The sequence below is a fragment of the Oryx dammah genome, unplaced genomic scaffold (genome assembly GCF_014754425.2).
Source record: "Oryx dammah isolate SB20612 unplaced genomic scaffold, SCBI_Odam_1.1 HiC_scaffold_1, whole genome shotgun sequence".
Classification (NCBI taxonomy): domain Eukaryota; kingdom Metazoa; phylum Chordata; class Mammalia; order Artiodactyla; family Bovidae; genus Oryx; species Oryx dammah.
In genome coordinates this window covers 20,353,364-20,378,718 of record NW_024070185.1, presented here as the reverse complement: position 1 = coordinate 20,378,718, position 25,355 = coordinate 20,353,364, and the positions used below count along the sequence as shown (strand labels likewise).

The following is a 25,355-nucleotide window of genomic DNA, read 5'->3' as shown; positions in this document are numbered from 1 at the left end:
CACGTGGCATCAAGTGGCATAAAAACATTCTTTGAGTCAACCGTGCTTCAAGAAACAGCTTTTCATTAGGTTGTACATGCAAAAGAAAATCCAACACAAACTTATGATGGCTGTCACTCCCCAAATCAAAGAAACTAATCAATTATGGGAAGGGATTATGAGCATCATGAACCTCTATCATTACCTCTTTACTCCATAAGCCATATTGAGCAGATTGTCCAACCTGCAAAACACACATTCAGCAAACTTCAGTTTTTAACTTTTCCCCCTGATGTCCAAGAAAGCTGGGCTCGATACTGCCATCTTCCAAGGGGGGTATTTACATGTTAACTGTATGAGAAGTCTCAAAAAAGTGGGTCTTCTCACATTTCTGAGCCAACGGGCACCACTGCCATATAACAGTGGCTCTTCCAACCTCTAGGTCAGTGCAATGCACGGAAATCACTGGTGGCCATCTCAGAAAACCCTTCTGAGAGGAAATGTGGGGGCTGTGAAACAGCATTTGGGTTCTCACCTTTGCAGGCAAGTTTTAAGCACTCCACATACATCTACACAGTCTTTGTTACTGTTTTCACAGCTGTTGGTTCCTGAGTATCATCAGACTAAGGGACTCGCCCAAGGCCAAAGGGTTTAGAAAACGGTGGTACTGATACTCAAATTCTGCAGTTTACACAGAATTTCATAATTTCCCTTACACCTCCCAAACACAAAGGACTTTCAGTTTTAAAAATCAAAGTGTAACTAGTACAGATAAAAGGAACCTTATACACAACCTCAGCCAAACCTCCCATTTCTCAATATGCTCAACTAAGTCCACAGAACGTAAGACTGCAGACTCACTGAGCAATAAAGCAAGGATCAGATCCCAGTCTGATGTTTATTTTGATTGTTCTACAAGAAGTACAGTGCTACTACTCAGGGTATAAGAGACCAGGTAGATATGTTCCTATTCCCAATTATTTCTGCACAATTGAGTGTTTTGTAAAACGGAAAAGAATCGGAGCTGATGTAATACAAACTATTTTTTTAATAAAAGAGAGGAACAAACCCCAGTGACAGAGGAGTACCTTGTGGTGTGTGTACCTTGTCCTTCCTACCCTCTCAGGAGCAGGGACAAGTTCATTACTAAGCATGGAGCAAAGCCTGGGTCACAACAGGTTTACCTTCAGTATCTGTTGACTGAATAAAAGCAATGAGGCTACTAACAGCATCCTTAATTATTTAATCCAGAGTAAGAACTATTAGGAAGGCAGGCTGGGGGGCCTGTCTGCACATGCAAGGGAGCGGGCACCTGTGTGGGAAAAGAGGTTGGAGGGTGGGAGGGTTTTGTTTGGTCCAAGATGCCACACCTTTGTACTCCAAAATAAAGGCCACAAATACCAGAAATAGGGATGCAAACAAAATCACCAACCATAAAGTAATGATACAGATAACTTCATAAAAATGCTGGAATGACCAATACAGAGTGCATTTGGCATGTGAATGTGGAATGGAGCAGCCTACTGCAGTCTCCTTCCAAAGCACTCAATGACCCTGAAGCAGAGACATCGAAGCGGAGTCGCGTCATCTCTGCACATTAACAGGCACGCTCTGCCACCACCAGCTAGGTCACCAGCCCAAAGTCCAGAGACAGGAAACTCCCGAGTGAGTTTTCAGCACTTTCAAGACCGGGCAGAAACCAGAACTGCCCTAACAGTGAATTACATGCGTTAAAGGGAGAGATCTCATTTGTCACTCTCCACCTCAGGATTCTCCAGGCAGAAGATTTCTATACTAGGATCTCTGAGAACTCTCTCAATGGGCCTCATATTTACCCTACTTGTGAAACCCTATATGACACCATGATCCTGACCACCGATATCTTTGCTCAATATCCATTTTAGGAAAAAATCAGTCCTATGGAATTCAAGCCAAGTTACTTAGGTCTCTCTCTCCCCTCCTTGCTCTTCTTGACCCTTCCTTCTCTCCCATCAACAAGGAGAGCTGGGAAAAATACAACACCTAAGAATCAGAACCCCAGCAACACTGAAAAGCCCTGTCTGCATGCAGCTGGACCTGGTAGCTTTCCCTGCTCTCAGCACCCCCACGGGGGCTGGCAGAAGGCCGTGTGAGCTCCACTGGGCCCACATGTACCCCAAGTCTTGCAGCAGCTGGAAAACTGTCAACCAGGTGGTTAGCTGAGACCCAAGGACCACTATCAATCTCCAGAATCATATATTTCTCCTGGGTCTGTCCAGAGGTTCAGAGACAGACGCCTTTTGTATATATGCTCTTTTAATGACAGAAACCAATTTTTAAGGGAGACTAAGTTAGTGGCCTCCAGAATGACCCAGGGGGACGTGCCTGATGACGTACAGCAGCATGGCCAATACACATCAAAGTGTCCGTTAAAAATATACTCTTCATCTTAAAATAATCTTTATTCCTACCGAATCAACACACTGCATCCAACAGCCTCATCAGTCCCAGGCATCACATACTTTCCTGAGGGACAGCTTGGCGGTCCTCAAAGGGACAGGCACATAGGCACCTGTCCTTCAGCGTGGACACAATCCACTCACAAATAACACGATTAGACTGGGAAGCCATGCTGTAACTACAACAACCCTCAAAGGAGAGGCAGAGTAAAAGAGATTCCTGCAAATAAACATCAATGTCACAATCACCGTCATAATCTGAGTGAGGGTGGCACCTGTAAGGAAAGTTGGAGTAAGTAAGAAAAAGGAGAGCTGATTATTCTTGCTGCTCCTAGGATAAGCTACACTGAGGTTAGACAAAATAATCTAACAGGTCTCACATGAAGTCAGTCAAGAAATGTCAAATGATCAAGATCGTAATTCTATGACTCTTGCTTCAAAGGTGTATTACTCAATATTTACTGATTACATATGTGAAAAATGAGTCAGCATGATAATTATCAAAACACTGATATATTGTTTATTTCATCCTTATCTTTATTGTCCCGTTTCAGACTATATATGGGCAATATTTTGAATAGAAACATATTCCCATTTCGAAGCTAGATATTTATAAGTAGAGAATAAAAAGAAGATATGTGCCTAGTTTCCAAGAAGTTCAGCTGACAGACTATGCTAGAGTCTACATGCAGGTAAAGGAAAATGTCGGTCCAAGTCAGAAACAAAAAAAATTTAAACAGATTGTAAACGGGTTAAGAAAATAAAACTCTGAACTCTACAAATAATGGTTCTCAAAACCTCTCTAAAGATCACCAACTAAGACTGCTTTGAAGTTAATCCACAACAAGATCATCAATCCACGTCCTTATCTAATTCCTCCAAAAGAGAAAAAAAAATTATTCAGGAGGACTGATACCAGTTTTTTTCCCAAAGAAGCTGTGACAGTGCAAGCAGCACATGCCTTACATGAATCTCAAGTGCTGACTTAGAAGCTCCTTTAAAAATGCATAAAGCCTTCCAGAAGCAGGCACACAGGCCATGAGACTAGATCACATGTAATAAAATTAAGGCTGCTCCACAAGAAGAGAGATGAAAAAAACTTTGGCTGAAAGTTTAATTCAGATACCATATCCCAGGAATATACTTAAGGGACTCACAGTAACCATCCAAATAAATAAGGCTGGTCTTATTCCGAAAACTGCGGTCAATCAGGTAAGCATATTAGATCAGCAATGCTCACGTTACAATAATTTTCTGATTATTCATACAGGTTGACTGAGCCATAAACACTGTAAGTCAACTTTTAAACTTAACCCTCACTACATAGATTTTAATTTTTTTACCTTAAAAGATACGGTCCATTTCATAAATATTAAAAAACATCCCTGACTATTAATATTTATAACTTGTATTCTCCAGTATCTCTCAATTACTGAGATACTATAATAATATAAAAACACAGTGCAAATTTTCTAAGTGTCGGCAAGAAGGTGACAAACTCAAGGCTAAGAGCATTAGAACACAGATATGAGGAACAAAAGCTCTAAGTAATGAACTAGGCCCGAACTATAGAAGAGCAAAATACCAACAAAGCAAGCCAGTCCTTCATTCAAGAGTGTGAGATGAAAGAAGATTCAACCTTAATTTAATAGAGAAAGGGGGAAAAAAAATCAAGGTAATAACAGACCAGGTTCAGAGATATTAAAGAAAAACAGCCAAACACACATCAGGCTAAACTTGAACCCTAGGAATAGAAGCTCTCAATTTCCTCTAACACTGAATCTAGACCAAACGCCTTCACTGAGCTCAAAGACTAGTTCATAATTTATTATCTGAAGTTGAATTATTGGAAGAATGGGAAGTGAGGTGACAGAGACAAGAATTAAGAATCTGAAAGGGCAATAAACATCTTTCTCATTTTCTGAAACCAAGTTTCCCTTAAAATTTACAGACAACTCTTATTCCTTTTTCTCAAAATTAGTTTTTAATAGGAGACAAGGAAAGGAAGAATCTCTACATTAATTACAGATGGAACTAAATGATAAAAGCACAGAATGGCAATATTTTTTTAAAATATTAAATCTGACTATCAGAATAACCTGTAAAGCTTTACCCAATAAAAAAAACATTTTTTAATTAAAAAAAACAAACAAACACACATACCATGTATGAAGGGGGGTAGATCAAATTGAGAACAGATAAAATAGTTAGACAACCTAATATCTGAGTCACCTACAAGTCTTGCCATTTCAATAATCGGGCATTCTCCTGAAGATACTATCATTTCAGTCCTCTTGCCCAGCCTTTCTCAGAATTCTTGATTTTAAGAGCATAGTTTTACTCAATAACTACCATAAAACAAAAACCAGAGCTTAAATTAGGAAACACCAAAAATAACAATTTAAACTCAAAGAGCTTTCTTCTAACATCAAACGTGGTATTTTCAGTGTTAAAATCAACCAGTAAGTTTCAAAGAACTCTCCTGTACCTAAGATCAGAATTCTTTACTGGGCCTCAAAAAGCTCTGGGTTTAACTGGATAGGCTGCCCAAGAAAAATCTCTAAAATTCCTTCATTCACGTCTGTGCTAAATTTAAAAAGAAAAAGTTTACTCACTTAAGATGCCACAGAGGAAACCTACAAGTAGAGCTAAGAAATTACTCTGTAAAATTTCTTTTTCCGCAAAGGCAGCTCCATCCATCTCTTCCTCCAGCTCAATCACTACTTCCAACCACCACAGACAAAAGTGGCAGTGTTTCCTTTCTACTAATGCCTTTTAACTGTGCAAAGCTGAAGCAGAGTGAAGTGATCGCCAGGCTCAGTCACCCGGGTACCAAGTCATCCAGTTCCAGATGAAGCCTCATGACAGTACAACTTTTTCTCCCAAGGCAAAAGCCAGCTCAAGTAGGAACTGAACATGAAGTTTACAGAAAACTTCTCTTTCACACCTCAGGTGAGGTAACTGAGATTTAAAGAAGACATTTGATTGATTTTTATCTTTACTCTCTTCAGCATTCTAAATACCCGAGCAAAAAAAAAATGCACGTGATATAAGCTAGAACATATAAATCTTTGTTTATTAAGTTAAATTTGTGATTATATTTTTGGTGATTAACTATTATGCCCCAGCATGCAAATAATGCACTTGTGATAAAGAACAGAAACAAAAAAATACTAGCACGGGTGTTAGATGGCATTATGGCTGCAGTATACCATATGGCCAAAAAAGGATCTTAAAAATGTTCCACAAAATAAAAACTATTTATGTATCTGTGCTCTGTTTAACATCTAAAAGTCACCATTCTCCTCACATGCAGATCAAGGATTAAAAAAAAAAACAACAACTAGATTTGGTTGGTGCCCCAGTATTAGAATAAAATTTGAAAAATTAGAATATTTAACCTGTCTAATGAGATAGAATGTCTTCTTTGTACTAAAAATGCATGGTCATTCCATGGACTATAGAGGTTAGAAAACTACCACCCACAGGCCAAATCCAGACTGCCATCTGTTTCTCTATAGCCCAAGAGCTAAGAATGGTTTTTACATTTTTAAAGAGTTTTTTTTTTTTTTTTTTTAAAGACATGCATCAGATACTGTGACCACAAAGCCTAAAATATTTACTATCTGGGTCTTCATAGGGGTTTGCCAACCTCTAAACTGCAAAGATTAAAAACTTAAAACAGGAAGATGAATCTATTTATAAAAATATAATGTAACCATATAAGTTATATATCCTTAGTTGTACACAAATTATAAAACCAAGTAACTGAAAGAGCTTGACCTAAAAATTAAAACACGAGGAAAAGACCTTCTCAAGTAAAAAACTAAAAGAGAGAAATCAGAAGCAATGGAAACAATTAGGAAGACCCCCAGTATTGTGCAGGTCAGGGTTTCTCAGCCTCAGCACCAGTGAAGTTTGGGACCAGATAGTCCCCTGGTGTTGGGGGGCTTTACTGTACACTGCAGGATGATAGGCAGCACCCGTGGCCTCCACCCATGAGATGCCAGTCATCCCCACCCAACTGATACTGACATCAATGTCTCCAGACCCTGCCAACGCTCCCAGAGGAGCAAAACCGTTCCTGATTGAGAACCACTGCCTGCCACAGGTTACTGAACTTTCGCCCCCACCTTGGATACTCTGCAAAAGATACTATACCCCAAGTAGGCTTTCCCTGTGCCCATAAGAAAAAGAAAGAAAACAATGATAATCGCAAACCAGAGATCTTGTCTTATAATAAAAGTGCCGGACAGCGAACCTGAGACTTCTGGTTTGAGCAGCTGGGCGTAAGAAGTAGACCGGACTTACCTAAAGCGCTGTGCCTGCTGAGCTAGTGGTCCTGGATACCTTCTGTTTGGAGACTGGTACAGCTGGGAAAGGATGGCCTGATTGGTCTTTTGGCTTGGGTTATTAGCAAACTTTACAGTGATTGGCTCTGTGGCACCGGGAGGTTTCTGGCCATTTAGGCCTTTGATAGCTTCTTCTGCCTCAATCCGCTTGTCAAATCGAATAAACCCTACACCCCTTGATATGCCTAAGGTAGATGTGGGTAAGGATTTGGGAAAGGGAGTAGAAGGAGACAGGAGGGAGAGAAGAAAGGATACATTAATTTTCCCTTCTCAAGAACATGTTTTCACCCACATGTAACATCTGCCACAAAAACCACACCAGGAGAAAAGCTTCACCTTTGCTTAGTAGCAATTCAGTCTAGCATTACAATTTTGTATTTTTTAAATAGATGAAACGCATTAATTAAATTAATGCACTTTAAAGTCCATTACTACATGCTACCAATAAGCCAGGAAGAAGAAGAAAGCACACAAGTACGTCCATGTTTCTTTTCCCCACCTTCTTCTCTCCCTCTCATGCATTCTTTAATGATGTCAACTGTATGACTGACTTGTACTTTTCAAATTATGCTACTGGACAAACAGTTCAGAAAAAAGGGCACAGGAGCTCTTTCTCTTGGAACGAGGAGAAGAGAACCAAGCATTTGCTAAAAATGCTAAAAAGCTATGCTAAAAATATATGCACAGGGGTAGAAAAACATATTTCAGCTACACTTTTAAATAGTAAAATTCTACTTAATTATACAGGCTACCGAACCTTTGAGAGAAATGCCTGAGGAGGTTTTTCTGGTTCCCTGAAGCTCCCCCACTGCTTTTAACTGACTCTTCTTTATTAGAGAAATGATATTATATGGAGAAAAAGCGGGAAAAGAGGAGGTAAGAGTAAAATTAAACAAGACAGAAGTAAAGCCTCAAAGCTCGCTTTCTTTGGCAGCATTACTTCTGGCTACAGAATGCTATTCCCCCGCTCACGCTCACCCCACCTTGAGAGACCAGAAAGAGGGAGGCAGAAGGATGGCCAAGTACCTGCCCAGCTTTTGAGAAATGGCAGCAAGAAATCCAACTCATTCCATTTAATTAGCTTAACAGACTATTTGGGGTGGCCAGAGCTGGCCATCATGGGATCAGCAGTTGTAGGGAAAGACTTTCTTGGCAAAACAAATCAGTAGTAGCAGTACTAACTTGGGACTTGCAGCAGGAAAAGCCTAGATGATTCAGAGTATGTCACTGAGGAAGAGTGAGAAGCAATTAAGAAAGATAAGCTAAGAAAAAGCATTAGACTATTATGATTTATAGGAACTTTAAAAAAGAATAAAGGTCTGCTTGCTTTATAATCAATACTGTGTTGGTCGAATGGCTCAGAATTTAATTCTAAGGTAGGTAAGGGATTTTTTCCCCATAGGCATGTATCTCAGCCCCTATAACTTCACCTTCTCTATTTTTAAGCTACGGCTGCTGCACGCACATTATTGCACATGCACACACATGCTGCACGCACCTGACGGCTGAATAACAAAACTGCAGGATTTTTTCATTTTAGGTAAAGTGGACAATTTCATACTAAAGGTCTTAAGTGTAAAGATGAAATGGTGAAATGACACCAAATCTATCCTTTCCATTATCTATTAAGCATGAATAACCTCTAAAACTTTATTAGTCCATAAGGAAAGCCTTAGATGGGCAGCGAAACAGCCTGTTTAGGATGAGTCACCTAAACCTATGGTCCTCAAACCTGAGCATGCATCAAAACAGCCTAAAGGACTTGGTAAAATGCCCCCTCTAACAGTTTTATTCACTAGGTTTTGGGGCCCAAGCCTGCATTTCTAACAAAGTTCCAGGAGGGTGCTTTTGCTGCAGGTGCAGAACCACACTTGAGAAACACTGACTCAGTCAGGAGGTGGCCAGGCCAGGTAGTCTGTCTACCTGTGAGCCTGCACCCTCAGGATGGCCCTGCAGCTGAGAAATGGCTTTCTGCATCACAGGTGAATCTGATTTTTGATTCAGGTCCTCACTTAAGAGTGAATGAATTAAAAAGCATGAATACAAACAAAACAAAAGGCCTTTTTATTTTGCTCTAAACAAATATATTTGGATTGTTAGGCCTGGACTTCTATTCAACCTCATTTGCCATCTGTGTGCACAATACACTGTGATAGAACGTATGAAAATCATGAAACATAGCTAAGAAGACCACATTTTTATATCCCCTCACTGAACTAATTCTCTCCATACAATAAAATCTACAGGCCCCTCTCCCAAGCATATGGATGATGGCAGATACCACCATTCTCAGAACTCCGAAGTATGGTGTTCAGACTCTGTAAGAAGCTAATGAACAGCACAGAGGAACATAACAAAGGATGCTTCTGATTAAGTTCAGATCAACTCAATTGATCATCAGTTGAAGAATGAAAAAAACTGGCCTAATTGTATTCTGTAGTCCATCATTTCTTAAAAAATATAATCACATTATAATGCACAACTATTTCCGTTGGTACTCTAATTATGAGAGACAAGAGAAGAGAGAAAGACAACAGGGATAGTAAAGCAGGGAAGACAGAAAGAAGAATCACACAGAAAAGAGAAAAACCCATTTTCTTAAAAAAAAAAAAAAAAAGACTACTCACAAAATCTTAAAGTGACTGCTTTAGTATATGGCACTACAGTTGATTTTTCCCCCCCTCCTTAGCATGCTTCCTTAATTTTAATATGTTTTTAAAAGAATATTGCTTTTATAATAGAAAAATATGCCTTTACTTTACTTTTAAGATCCATAATCAAATCTGTATTGCTAGTTTTTCTTTAACTGAAAGCTTTAGCAGAAGAGCTCCCTTCCACACAAAGTTTTTAATAAACATATTGGTCTTATTTTGGTTTGGTTAAAAGTAATATGAGATTAAAATTAATTTTTAACACTTAAAATTTCAAACTCTTATGCATGCCTATACAACACAGCATGGACCTGAAAAAGTCTTAACAGCAATTACTAGTGTAGATGTAGTGTAATTCTCCCTTGGAGAATTAGCAGCATTAAACTATGTTTTTCACAAAGAGTAAGACTGTTACTTAATGCTTCATAAGGAGGTTGGGAGCTTTTTTCATGCAGCAGCTTAGAAATGAAGATTATTAATCTGTAATAATTATAATAACCTATATGCAATAATTATAAATTTATTATAAGCCACAAAACAGGCTCCAAACCTGCACCTTTGGGGAGGAAATGACTCAAGCTTGCTCACTACAGTATCTATGCACAATCCTAGCAAAAAATTGCATTTTCTGGCCCATAGATACACCTTTGATGTATTCTAGAGGCGAGATTTCTGTATGAGAAGGCAGACTATTTCACCATCTGCCAGTCAGCGAGCAGAGGCTGCCTACTTACCAGTGACCTGGTCAACAAGAATACGAGAAGTAATAATGCGTCCATATTGTGAAAAAAGTTGCTCCAACTCCTTCTGGGTCATTGTTTTTGGAAGTCCACTGACGTATAAATTAGCATCTCTGATGGAAGCTGAACTTGGGCGCGCATAGGAAACCTGGAAAAGAGTAGCGAAATGTGCATGCACACTCAGTGACCTTCCTTCCCAAATTCGGAAACTGCCTCAAGTTAGCTTTTCCATAAGGAGCATACAACAAAACATTCAAGCATGTCCAGCATGAACTGTTTCACTGCTTTCTGGAGAAACTCTTGACAAGAGAAACACCATTCCCCTGGGTGGAAAGAAGCACATATCTACCCCAGGTGTGTAAGTGTTCAAAACTGACCAGCGGTACACATAGCAGAGTAAGACTCCTGGTAATAAGTTGTCCTCCAAGGGGCCAATCTCCTAAACTAGGGATTTAGGCTCAATTGAATGGTCAGGCTTAAGGATTCTAAATTCATCTGACACATCTGTGTGACCTGTTTTTGGGCCTCCCATTTCAGCAGGGGTGGGGAATGGTACAAACTTTCTAAAGAATTTAAATATGCCATTTTCTGAAATTATTTAGCAATTTCAATTAAACCCTGTACTATTTAATAAACACATTGTAAATAAACATCCTGAAGCAGATTATCATGATAAAAAAATAGCTATCATCCTTAATTTCTCAGATGTATGAATGGACTGTATCTCCTGTCATCCTTTGTCTATGTCTGTCCACAGATCTCTTCAATCTTAATTAAAAAGGTCTTAAGTCCATCTATTGATTTATTGACTTTACATGCCCTTTCAAAAGGCTTCCCACCTTTGAGATAGAGTGTCTAAACTTCTACCAAGACGAAGACAGAATAAGCCCATGTGTATTTATCATCAGCACACCTTACATACACTCCAGGAGGGAAGGAGTTACAGCTGCCCCTCATCACTGCATCCTCATCATCTTGGCACATCGTATGTGCTAGAGTACCTGCTGAGTACAGCCAATCTAGTATCCCAGTGGTCCCACAATCTGTTGTGGATCCGCAACAGTTCACAAAGCACACCGCAGTCAAGGGAGAGTTCAAGTCACTCAGATCTTGCCCAAACTGTGATCGATACCCCTCTTTGCCTATAATGTCTCTTTGCCAATTTTAAGTCAGCTCTGAGTCTCATGTGCTATTTTGACCCCATTTCCTTTAGTTTAATAGTAAGCTCTTCTAGACTGACTACAAGGACAGAAACTTCACAGCATACCCTGTTTGCCAGATGCCTGACAAAAATGGCCAAGCTCTGGGTTTCATTTGGCGGAGTACCATGACAGGTCAACTTCTGCCGGTTGATTATAACCATCAGTATCAATCTTTGGGCTTTCATAGTGACTTAGATGGTAAAAAAATTCACCTGCAATGCAGGAAACTTGGGTTCAGTCCCTGGGTCAGGAAGATCCCCTGGAGAAGGGAACGAGGGAATGGCTACCTACTTCAGTATTCTTGCCTGGAGAATTCCATGGACAGAGGAGTCTGGGAGGCTACAGTCCATGGGGTCGCATAGAGTCAGACACTACTGAGCATATATATTACACTTCTTTACCATCTTGGCCACCAGGGAAGCCCCAATATGTAAATGATCACCACAGGTAATCTATATTATTCCTTGGAAGAATCACTGTTAGTCACTCAGGGATTCAACCATTTCTGTCAATGGTCTGGCAAATGAAGTATGCTGTGAATAATGAAATAATCTCTAATCCATATAAAATTCTGTTAGCACAGAGCCTAAAGGTGACTATACTATAAATATTCACCTCTAAATACATCTAAGAATACAGGTAAAGACCTAGACCATTAAAGTTGAGAGTAACCTGAGTCCCTTACTGTGCTCCATAATAATTTACTCATGCAGTGACATTCACTGCTTTGAGCATTTCAGAGGAGTGTGGGTGGAGTGTTTTAAAAGTTATCCTAAAATATATTTAAGGAAAACGGGTTTATATTTAGTGCTTATGTAAAAGCTTTGAAAACATACTTGGGTCAGTCATGTTATCTACATTTTTTTTTTCTTTCAGTGTCTGGTCTTCAGTTCACACTGCTTCTTTAATTCCAACCTGTACTGGCTATATTTTCTTATCCTCTGAATTCTCAATGCTCTAGCATTTATGGCTTTGATCCAGGAGAGACCGCCAAGCTTCCCAGGAATAGTTAATTCTAGAGAGCAAACAACTCCCCTGGGAGTTATCTTTAACATGCAAACCAGAGGCCACACCCCATCTCCTTTATCAAATCCTCAGACCAAGCCAATATTCCTCCCACTCTGAATCGGCCTAGGGCCAGGTACCAGACAATCAAGTAGAAAGTGAAAGTGTTAGTCGATCGGTCCTGTCCCACTCTTTGTAACCCTGTGGACAGCAGCCTGCCAGGCCACCCTGTCCATGGGATGTCCCAGAATTCTGGAGTGGGTGGCCATGCCCTTCTCCAGGGCATCTTCCCGACGCAGGGACTGAACCCTGCTTTCCTGCACTGTGGCCGGATTCTCTACCGTCCGAGCCACTAGGGAAGCCTTACCACCCCCAGAGTCCAGAGCTGTCGCGAAGTATTCAAATTCTCCAAAGCTAAACTCCCCCAGTCTACCTGTCCTGCCGTGTCCTCAGCTTCCCACCAGGACCCCCCAAAAGGCCCCAGGCCACTCCCCTCTGCCTCCTGGCCATCTCTGGGGCCTGCCCAGGTGACCCTGCATGGCATGCTGTGCCTCCTCTTTCTGAAGATCTTAAAGTATAAGTTTCCCCCTTCATAACAATCATTTATGTATGTCTTATCTGATTACCCAGGTGCATTTTCAGACACGGCTACACTAATAAGGTTCCAACTCTCAATAAAGAACCATCTCAACACTGTTTTGCACTGACTTTGCCAAAGAATTGGTTCCTATCACCACAGGCAGGACACGGGTGACTCAATCGTACAGAAACTCATGGTGGCAACAGTATTTCCATTTAACTTACACTTCAGGGGCTTAAGGGACTTCACCATTTGGAAAGCATTTTCAGATACAGTATTTTGTGCTTCACAACAACCCTGTGAGGTAGGGAGGGCACATATCAGTATCTTATAGCTGGGGAAACAGATACAGAAAAGGTAGGTAAGCACTGCTAATGTTATACACAGGTGTTGAACTCTGGATTAAAATTCTGATCTTCTAAAACCTTGTCTTGGGAGTTCATCTTTCACTGTCCTATCTTTTCATCTTTTCATTCTTCATGATGACTGCAGCCATGAAATTAGAAGATGTTTGCTCCTTGGAAGAAAAGGTATGACCAACCTAGACAGCATATTAAAAAGCGGAGACATTACTTTGCCAACAAAGGTCCATCTAGTCAAAGCTATGGTTTTTCCAGTAGTCATGTATGGATGTGAGAATTGAACTATAAAGAAAGCTGAGAGCCAAAGAAATGATGCTTTTGAACTGTGGTGTTGAACAAGACTCTTGAGAGTCCCTTGGACAGCAAGGAGTCAATCCTAAAGGAAATCAGTCCCGAATATTCATTGGAAGAACTGATGCTGAAGCTGAAACTCCAATACTTTGGCCACCTGATGTAAAGAACTGACTCATTGGAAAAGACGCTGATGCTGGGAAAGACTGAAGGCAGGAGGAGAAGGGGACGACCGAGGATGAGATGGCTGGATGGCATCATCGACTCAATGGACATGAGTCTGAGTGAACTCCGGGAGTTGGTGATGGACAGGGGAGGCCTGGTGTGCTGCAGTCCATGAGGTCACAAAGAGTCAGACATGACTGAACGACTGAACTGAGGAAGACTTGCAATGAATGAGATAAGGACTTGTACTTTGCAGATTCAAATCAGTTTCCAGACCAAATTTCTAGCCAACAATTATCAGCAATTCTTTTTTTTTTTAATCAGCAATTCTTCATTCTGATTTTTTTATAGATTTGGAGCTCAAACTGGTGCCCTGCTTTAATTTTTACCTAGAGAACGACTCTGGGGCTATCTGAAACTTCAAATTGTTAAGTCTGTCTTTGTGGTTCTTCAAGACTAAAATAACACTCCACTGAGAAGACCCACGAGATGGTTTTGTTTTATGGCTATTTCTGTATTAGAAAAACTTCAATAGGATGAACCTTCAGCATATGTTCCAGGAGGGTCAAAACAGCTTCCTCCTTCACCAAATGCAAGGTGTTCTCCAATCTGCAATCACTGGATTAAGAGATAGGTTTGGGGTTTTACATTTCACTGCCATTTAAACAGGTGAATATTTAATGCCTGAGGAGCAAGGTTATGAAATGTCAAAACTACTAAGTGAAGGATCTAATTTAAGAGGCAGCCAGAGAGTCTGCAATTTAAATATTTAAAGATGATACAGAAAGTACAACACTGAACACCAATCTACTCCAAAGATAGCATTTTATATCTCAGGTTTATTCTGGAATTCCTCACAAGTGTACGAGTGATATTATAAACAAAGACAAGCAATGCTGAAATTACTTGAAGGGAAAGAAGGGAGACAGAAGTACCAGGGAATAAATGCTCTAGTCAATGGCTTCTCAAGCTGTTCTTCACAAAAGAGACCTGACTGGACAAAATAGAGATAAAAATAGATTTATCAAAGTAATCAGGTCCTGAAAATGGAATAGTTTGAGACACAGCATATTCCTTGTAATTAAAAACTCATTTCTTCATCAGCATGCAGTCACTCAATCATGTCAAACTCTTTGGGACCCCATGGACTGCAGCCTGCCAGGCTCCTGTCAATGGGATTTTCCAGGCCAATACTGGGGTGGGTAGCCATTCCCTTCTCCAGGGGATCTTGCCAACCCAGGAACTGAACCCAGGTCTCCTACACTGCAAGCAGATTCTTTATCATCTGAGCCATCTTCATCAGCAAATAAAACTAATTACACATTAAACATTCAAGGATAAGTAACACATATACTATGAATGGGCTGTCAAAATACAAGTTAATAAAAATACACAGAACTAAAAGAAATGAAAATACGGACAAGAACTGGTACTTTATTACATGTACATAATAAAGTTTAAAATCCCTGTACATCACTTTAACAGAAGTATGTCTAAATGCTTCTGTCCAAAAGTACAACTGCTCTCAATTCTCTCCACTTCACCAACAGAAAGATCAGTGACAGTGGACATTAATACCAACAGATTAAAGTGATAAGGACTATAAATGAACAAAGCAATCTCTTCTTTATTAAACTCCGGACATCTGAAAAATCTCCCACTGGCAAGATCACCAGTAAACAACTTCTATCACTTGTCAATTACTGACCCAGGACTACAAACACTAAACCTGAAAAAAATGAGGTACATGCCACTCAGACTTCTTTTTTTTTTTTTGGAAAGCTCCATTCTGCAGCTGAAAGGAGTGGACAAGGTCACAGTTATGCCTATTTTAAACTGAGAGTTAATTGCTGTTCCTATCAAAAAAAATGGAGCCTTGATGGGACTAAGAAAAATGACACTATCGCTAAATAAAAATTAGCTCCAGCTCTGGCAGACAGTAGCAAAGTTCTTGTGAAAGCATCAAGGCATTACAGGCAGGAGGCTACACTGGACCCACCAAGAGAACTCAGAGCCACACAGAAAGACATTAAGTTCTAACTACAAGTCAGGCCATAGACCTCAAAATCCACCAAAAAGCAAGCAGTGTCCTTTGATCTACTTCTAAGTGCAAAACCCTACGAGGAACAGGTCTCAAACACACACCAGGACATACACATATCAGTCCAAGATTAGGTTTGGCGTAAGAGCAAGCATGTTTCACAGAGGGCTGCAAATGAGTAAACTTGAGAGAGAACAAAGCATACAGAATTAAGTTCATAAGAAATTAAAGATTAGCGCCAGCAAAGGAGTTGGAGCTAAAAGGAATAATCACACCTAACAGGAAGGCTTAGCAAAGGTATTATGGATTAGAGAAGTTGCCTCTAAAAGGTATTCCAAGACAGAGAATGTGGAATATTGCAACAGTGGACAACACACAGAACCTCAAATTTTACTGAACACTGGGTTGGTTGAATGCTTTAGTCTATGTAAGATTGTTTCCATTCAAGAGACGTTCAGAAATACTGCAAAATATATCTCATCAGGTTACTCCTCTCAGGGATTCCCTAATGCTTTAAGAATAATTTCAAGTTTCTTAGTTGTTTATGCTTGAGTGGCTAACAGGCAGGAAAGCCAGGGGTCTCCAAATGGAGGAAATAGGCTGCAAGTGTCAGACATTTTTAATCTCTCTCTTAAGCGGCAGGAGGAAACAAACTACTAGTGTTATTATTGTTTCTCCTTCTCTATACAAATTTAAAAGGGGGTTTCTTTTAAAATTCTGTGTTGCCATGACTACACCTGGTTCTACCTGAACTTTTCTCAAACCTTGAGCTAACCAATGCGTTTTTCTTATGGAAATCTTTGTCTTAAGCTATGTTAATGAACTATGTATTTACCCTAGACCTTCTTCAAGTCTGTTCCACTTTAAGACTCAGAACCCACTTCACAAACCAGTATGTTTTACTGGTAACATTGGTCTCCTAATCTATGTTAATGAAACTCTGTATTTACTTGGAAACCTGTCTTTCTTCAAGATTCATGTCAATCATTTTATAGCCCAGGACAACTCACCTTGTGTCAATGTTATCTCAAAATGCATGTTGTGGGTGAGGGGCCTGATGCCAGTCTCTGAGTTTTGAGACATTTCATTTCTCTAGTTAGCAGACTGCTGGTAGCTATATAACATCTGGCTAAAGATTAGCAGGGGGGCACTCTCTCTGCCCTCTTCTGATGTCTATGTCAGAAGCTGTCTCTATCTCTTTTATACTTTAATAAAACTTTAGCATCTGCCTATAATGCGGGAGACCAGGGTTCAATCCCTGGGTTGGGAAAATCTCTTGGAGAAGGAAAGGGCAACCCACTCCAGTATTCTAGCCTGGACAATCCCATGGACGGAGGAGCCTGGTAGACTACAGTCTATGGGGTTACAAAGAGTTGGACAGGACTGAGAGACTTCACTTTCACTTTCTTTATTACACAAAAGCTCTGATCACTGGCCCTGGATTGAATTCTTCTCCTTCTGAGGACAAGAATCCTGGCGTCTTCTGTGGCTCAACAACAACCTTTCATGCTCAGGGTACTGACTACCTATTCTATATGAACACATACAACCTTCAACAGTTTCCCAAAGCTTCCTGCTCTCATGTCCCTGTGTTAAGGTAGACTGCTCTTTCCACTCATCTAACTTATCACTTCAGACACTGCATGGGCGTCACCTAGGCCTGAAAATCACCTCCAGCCATCCTCTCCACTCTAGTATGAGCTGGTTACCCCTCACCTGTGCCCACGCTGTATTATATGCCTCGCTCTCCTAAATACTGAGGAAACCAAGACGTACTCATCTGTTACCATGTCTTGTGACTGGCTCAATTCCTTGAAATATGACACCTTGTCTTTACCTTCGCTGTACACTCCAGTACGTACCACACATTCACTGTAATGAGGATGAATGATCTTCACAAATTTACTGCGGATGCTTAATTTTTGATATCTTGTCTAGAAAGTTAGAAAAGGCCATAATCTGCTAATATAACAAAAATTCTATGTTATGGTACTTTGTGCATATACTATTCTAGTTCAGTTGCTCAGTCACGTCTGACTCTTTGTGACCCCCTGGACTGTAGCATGCCAGGCCTCCCTGTCCATCACCAACTCCCAGACTTTACTCAAACTCATGTCCATTGAGTTGGTGATGCCATCCAACCACCTCATCCTCTGTCGTCCCCTTCTCCTCCTGCCTTCAATCTTCCCCAGCATCAGGGTCTTTTCCAATGAGTCAATTCTTTGCATGAGGTGGCTAAAATATTAAAGTTTCAGCTTCATCCATTAGGGGAGTGTAGTCTCCTCGGTTCTGTCTCGTCACAACAAAGATTTGAAGCAACGGACATTAAAGCCCTCAGCGTATCACAGCTCTTGGACTGGCGTCGGACAGATCAGCTTTATTTGGAAAATACATCCTCAAGGCGTGAGGGCATGGCGACCCAAAAGGCATGAAGAGGAGAGAGAGAAAGAAAGACACAGAGCCTGCGGGCGCGTGTGAGAGAGAGAGAGAGACCCCCAGGCCCCTGGCTCCTCTTTTTATATGTTTTTTCCTCACCCTGGGCCTGCCTTATGTAAATTACGCTAGCCAGGAGTGCTGTATGTTCTACCTGAGGTCCTCACTCCAGTCCTCACACCTTCCTTTGTCCTATTTTTGTGGGCTTTTCCCTTATCTTTTAGCCACAGCCATTCTGGACTCCTGTTTCCTATTCTAACTACCTAACACTTCCAATGAATATTCAGAACCAACGTCCTTTATGATGCTCTGGTGGAATCTCATTGCAGTGCAAGGGACTCTCAAGATCCTTCTCCAACACCACAGTTCAAAAGCATTAATTCTTCAGTGCTCAGCCTTCTTTATAGTCCACCTCTCACATGATCACTGGAAAAACCATAGCTTTGACTAGACGGACCCTTGTCGGCAAAGTAATGTCTCTGCTTTTTAATATGCTGTCTAGGTTGGTCATAACTTTTCATCCAAGGAGCAAGCATCTTTTAATTTCATGGCTGAAGTCACCATCTGCAGTCGTTTTAGAGCCCCCCAAAATAAAGTCTCTCACTATTTCCCCATCTATTTGCCATGAAGCGATGGGACCAGATGCCATGATCTTATTTTTCTGAATGTTGAGTTTTAAGCCAACTTTTTCACTCTCCTCTTTCACTTTCATCAAAAGGCTCTTTAGTTCTTCTTCACTTTCTGCCATAAGGGTGTGTCATCTGCATATCTGAGGTTATTGATATTTCTCCTGGCAATCTTGATTCCAGCTTGTGTTTTATCCAGTCCAACATTTCTCATGATGTACTCTGCATAGAAGTTAAATAAGCAGGGTGACAGTAAACAGCCTTGACGCACTCCTTTTCCTATTTGGAACCAGTCTGTTGTTTCATATCCTGTTCTAACTGTGGCTTCCTGACCTGTATACAGATTTTTCAGGAGGCAGGTCACGTGGTCTGGTATTCCCATCTCTTTCAGAATTTTCCACAATTTGTTCTGGCCTACACAGTCAAAGGCTTTGGCATAGTCAATAAAGCAAAGTAGGTATTTTTTTGGAACTCTCTTGCTTTTTCGATGAGCCAACAGATGTTGGCAAATTGATCTCTGGTTCCTCTGCCTTTTCTAAATCCAGCTTGAACATCTGGAAGTTCATGGTTCACATACTATTGCATCCTGGTTTGGAGAATTTTGAGCATTACTTTACTAGAGTGTGAGATGAGTGCAATTGTGTGGTAGTTTAAGCATTCTTTGGCACTGGAATGAAAACTGACCTTTTCCAGTCCTGTAGCCACTGCTGGTTTTTCCAAATTTGCTGGCATACTGAGTGCAGCACTTTCACAGCATCATACTAGACTATAGACTCCATTAAACATTAAAAAAAAAAAGATGAAGTTTCATTTTTTATATTGAGGATTCAAATCCCTAGAAGCAGTAAATTCTTAAGCACAGTACTATGTAGCAGAGATGAGGATATCTTTAGAGCAAAAACATAGACATTATTTGGTCCAATATCTTTGTATTTAGCAAAAAAAGATTTCATAAAAGTGGATGACATATCCAAAAACAGAACAAAAGAGCTGAATGTAGAATCTGGAATTTTGAGTCTTCTTCTAGGGGTTTTCTATTAAGCCACTGGCTGTAACACAGTCTGAAATCATGCAAATTTCTACAGAAATGATCAGACATTTAATATGGAGATACTGGACAAAACATCCAAGAAGAACCTTAACTTTGCTAAATTTTTTCTTATACATGTATAAGGAAAACCTGAAATATATCAAATGAGTCTTTCTCTTAGGACAGTTACTACTATATTTCTTCTATTAGCAGTGCCTGAAAATTATTTAGGAGCTATTTGAGAAAAATCTAACATGGGTGAGGGGAGTTGAAGAGAGAAAAAAATTAAATTATAATACCTGAGACTAATGCTTTGTCTCCTTTAAAATACACACACACACACACACACACACACACACACACACCATTTAACATAAAGTAAACATAGCAACTGGCTATTTTACACTAGAGAGACTGTCTCGGCTTCACATTATTTCCAAGTTTTAGTGCAACATCACTAAATAAAATTCAAGCCAGCTAATTCCTGTATCTAACTTAAAGATGTAGCTAAGAATCACATTCTGAAGGAGATCAGCCCTGGGATTTCTTTGGAAGGAATGATACTAAAGCTGAAACTCCAGTACTTTGGCCACCTCATGCGAAGAGTTGACTCACTGGAAAAGACTCTGATGCTGGGAGGGATTGGGGGCAGGAGGAGAAGGGGACGACAGAGGATGAGATGGCTGGACGGCATCACTGACTCGGTGGACGTGAGTCTGAGTGAACTCCGGGAGTTGGTGATGGACAGGGAGGCCTGGCGTGCTGTGATTTATCGGGTCACAAAGAGTCAGACACGACTGAGTGACTGAACTGAACTAAACTGAAGAATCAATTAAGAATCAGCTAAGAATCACTGAGGGCAGGAGGAGAATAGGACAACAGAGGATGAGATGGTTGGATGGTAAAATTGACTCAATGAACAGGAGTTTGAGCAAACTCTGGGAGATGGTGAAGGCCAGGGAAGCCTGGCATGCTCCAGTCTATGGGGTCACAAAGAGCTAGACACAACTGAACAACAAGTAAGAATAAGTGATTATGTATGGTATTATTAAAAAACAACACTAAAACTACTGAAGAGCCTCAGAAAAACAAAAGTATACTAGTTATAAAATTTGTTATTAAGTAACTAATCACAGAGAGAGGACTTGACAGATTAGAGTTCCCCTTTCACACATCTTAAAACACCTTCTGAAACATTACTTTGAGCAGAGTTTATTAAATGTTACCCAAACAGTTTCATCCATGTGTACTGATTAAATGAAGGTCCATAATGAGGTCATCATAGACACCTTTATATTTCTTTATTAAACTATTATAGTTGGCAGGCATCTGTTCTTTTATTTCTTCTGTTTTGGCTTGTAGTACACAGTTGGTTCAGCAAGGACTCTCAGCCTGATCAAGACCAACAGAAGTCTGTAGCAAAGATGTTCTTGAAATGCAACTTGGAGAGGCCACAGATGCCTTTCAAATTCCTCAAGATCTTTGCATGTGAAGCATTTAACAAGAAACAAAGCACAAGCAGAGCAACAGCAGTAGATATGGTGTGTGAATGGGAGTGTGTGGTTAGACCATATCCGCTACTGCAGCGGCGGTGACTCGGTCATTCCAAGGGCTAAGCAGGAATCTGTCAATCCAAATGTTCCGTATTCCACTTCTAACCCCATACCTTCACTGAGCCCATTAAAATTTTTGCAAGTGATTTTACTAAGTGAAGTGAAGTCAAGTCAAGTCACTCAGTCGTGTCCGACTCTTTGTGACCCTGTGGACTGCAGCCCACCAGGCTCCTCTGTCCATGGGATTCTCCAAGCAAGAATACTGGAGTGGATTGCCATTTCCTTCTCCTGGGGATCTTCCTGACCCAGGAATCGAACCCAGGTCTCCCGCATTGCAGGCAGACGCAGGCAGACGCTTTAACCTCTGAGCCACCAGGAAGCCCACCAGGGGAAAAAAAAAAAAAAAAAAGATGAAAGTTTCAGCTGTAACCACCAAAGAATCCACTCCTACCTTCAATAGTCGTTAAGAAAGTAGATTCCTTTTAGTTTTAAAAATGAGAAATGAGCCTGTGTTCATTTGGCCACAAAATCTTTAGAAATGTCAAGTAACACGAACAAGGTGTAACTGAGACAAACATGAATTAATTTAGTACCTGGTCAAAAAACTTACAAAGGCAAAAGAGAATACACTATTACTGGTGAAACTCAGGCCACAAGAGAGCATATTTTGAACTGCCAGTGCCCTGAAACTGGTGCATGTGCCAGAACTAACTGTCCAGAGCCACGAAGGGGTAAAACATAAGGCACGGGTGCTCGCAAGCCAAGTTCAGGTCCTGGCTCTGTCACTTACCATTTATATAACTTGGGAATATTTCCTTAGGTTCTCTGAAGCCTCTATGTCTTTATTTGTAATTTGAGGTGAATGATAGTCCTTACCTAACAGTGACCTTACATAGATTACATGAAGTAATAAAACTAAGAGTACAGAGCTAGAGAACAATAATAATGCTTTCAGTTCAGTCGCTCAGTCGTGTCCGACTCTTTGCGACCCCATGAATCGCAGCACACCAGGCCTCCCTGTTCATCTCCCAGAGTTCACTCAGACTCACGTCCATCGAGTCGGTGATGCCATCCAGCCATCTCATCCTCTGCTGTCCCCTTCTCCTCCTGCCCCCAATCCCTCCCAGCATCAGAGTCTTTTCCAATGAGTCAACTCTTCTCATGAGGTGGCCAAAGTACTGGAGCTTCAGCTTTAGCATCATTCCTTCCAAAGAAATCCCAGGGTTGATCTCCTTCAGAACGGACTGGTTGGATCTCCTTCCAGTCCAAGGGACTCCCAAGAGTCCTTTCATAATATAATGATTTCCTATGTGTAAAATCATGTAACAATATAGATGATGATAGTTCCCTAGTGTTTATTAAGTGCTTACCATGTGCCAAGCGTTGTTCTGGGTATGTTACACTTATTAGTTTGGTTGATTCTCATAACAAGAGTATTAATTGGCTATTAATATCAGAGGCCCCAATTTATGGAAGAAAGAAACCCAAATAATACCATTATCTCTGAGGTCAGAGAAGATGACAGAGTTTCGGCACAGAGCAGATGTACTTTAACAGAAAAACAGTTCAAAGATTAAGTTAACAGAAAAACTGTTCAATGATCAAGTAAGCCTTATTCCAAATCCACTGCAGTTAACAATCAAAATTCATATCATTACAATAAAATCTGTAGTGACAGCATCACAAAATGGTACAAATATTTTACAAGAGAGCAACAGATGAGTAGGTTTGGAAAGCCTGAAGCCTGGCTGAAACCAACCCTGATGGAAAGGCCATCCGACTGTTGTACCTCGAGGCAGAACACAGAGCATCCTTTTTTTTCCCCTGCACACACCTCTAGGCTTGTGGGATCTTAGTTCCCAGACCAGTGGGAAGGAGATAAAACTTGGGGTCTCAGCAGTGAAAGAGTGAGTCGTAACCTCTGCACCACCAGGGAATTCCCATCCAGCACCTTTAAATGGGCTGATAAGAAAGGCCAATTTAATTTCTCCAAAGAAAGTTCCATATATCAAATCCTCCCACTTTCTCACTCCCTTCTCAGAGGCCTCTGAGAGCTTAATGTGAAATGCCAAATGAGAAAAGGGGTTCTTTGGGGGTAGTCAACAGCAGACACAATAAATGAACTTCATGAAATCAGCCTAACATCAGATTAGAATAGGTTCCATGTTTGTTTCTGAATATGGGATGGTTACAAATGCCATCCCGATGACAGTGCCCAATGACACCATGTGAAGCCACAGCATGAAAAAACACCAAGAACACTACACAAGCAGGTAATAATGTCAAGTTTTCACTTTAGACATTTTCACTAAATATACTATGAGGACACTGGGGAGATTTAGAGAAGGGAAAATCTCTGTAATTAAGACTCAACACTCAGATGTGCATGGGCTTCTTCATCAGGGCCAGCGCAGAAGACTGTCTCATAGCCTCCCCACTTGCTGCCCCCCCGTGACCGGGAGTACTGTAATGCATTTACAAAACTTTCCTAGAATTAGGCATTAAGCTCCTAGAGGGTTGAAACTTATATGTACTGTCCTCTTAGAACCCATGGGGCCTCTATAGATGCCAAGATCCACAGATGCGCACAGTCCTCATACAAAACAGTGTAGTACAACAAACACGGTCAGCCCTCCATATCTGCAGATGTGACCCCAGGGCTGACTGTACGTGTGAATATATGGATACCCACCCACCACATAAGCATGCCAGTATCTGCCGAGTGAATCCATTCCACGGCCTCCTGCAGGGGTTATTTCTGAAGTACCTCTCAGGCAAGATGACTAGAAGGTACGATGCTTGTCCAAACAATCTGGCATTTTGGACTGCACTGGAAACGTTAAACTGGCTTATAGAAAAATAGCTGTACTCTTCCAATTCTTAGAAAGTTATTCTGCAGTAAAAGCTTCTTAAAGGGTTCTTTCAAGATTCTGATACGTGATCAGATGCAATCTCCAACAAAAACCATACTATCAGGATACCTGTCACAACTTTACCTTCAAAAATAAACTTTAAATATGATTTATGTAGTATCTGAGCATCTAGTATGTCTAAGGCATTGTTGATGGATTAAAAAGCTGAGTTAGAAAGTTAAACCTAAAGAAGAGACTACACACTACAGCTGATATAAGTAAAGTGGAGCTGTTTAAGAATAAAAACTAAGCTGTTTTTTACTGGTTGGTAAAGTGTGGGAAAAGAAAAAGGTTCTCAACACATCAATTTCAGTAGGTTAAACATTCTAGGGCTTTCACATACTCCATCTAAGATTTGAGAGAGGAAAAAAGAACCTACGAAAGAGACACAGATGACAGACAAAGACACAGAGTCACGGACATTATGTAGAAAATCTCACATGAAAAATAGCCGTTACATCTTCATTTATTGTAGAAAAGGAGAAAGAGTTGGTAAGTCCCTTAATCATTTTACCACATCCTCATTGAATCAGAACACCTAACAGGAAGAGACAGGTTCACTTTTAATTTCACTTATATTATGAATTTTCCCATCTTTGAGTATACTGAGCAGGTCTCCACTCTTTCTTGTGAGTCAACAGATAGAAACGTCCTCATTCAGAAATTATAAACAAAAGCATAAGTATTCCATGAGATGCTCTGAAGACAAAGATTGCCTGCTCTCAGAGAGCAGACCACCAAATAGGAAAGAAAGATAAAATGCAGTGAAAAATAAATGCTTTATTAGCCAAATAAAACTTAGGAAATAATGACAATGGTATATAGTAGTATAGCAGGGATGACTCAAGGTAGGAAATAAGAATCAGACTGGAATCTTGGAGGATGAAGAAGCCAGACGTGAAAGGATAAAAATTTCTATAGGATAATGACAACACTGGAATAGTAATTCTACAGCCTTAAATGTCACAGTCAAGCTTTTATAAAAAAGGAGTAAT

At 40.5% G+C, this 25,355-nt stretch overlaps 1 protein-coding gene across 1 annotated transcript in view; it reads right to left on the bottom strand.

Moving 5' to 3' along the window:
* The window catches only part of ELAVL2 (ELAV like RNA binding protein 2), an 81,722-nt gene that overhangs the window by 3,149 nt on the left and 53,218 nt on the right, over positions 1-25,355 (bottom strand). The window contains exons 4-6 of the mRNA XM_040238216.1: positions 10,155-10,308; positions 6,729-6,954; positions 185-223 (exon numbers count right to left, since the gene is read on the bottom strand). Of these exons, the coding sequence (XP_040094150.1) occupies positions 185-223; positions 6,729-6,954; positions 10,155-10,308 (419 nt within the window). The remainder of the gene's footprint in view (positions 1-184; positions 224-6,728; positions 6,955-10,154; positions 10,309-25,355) is intronic.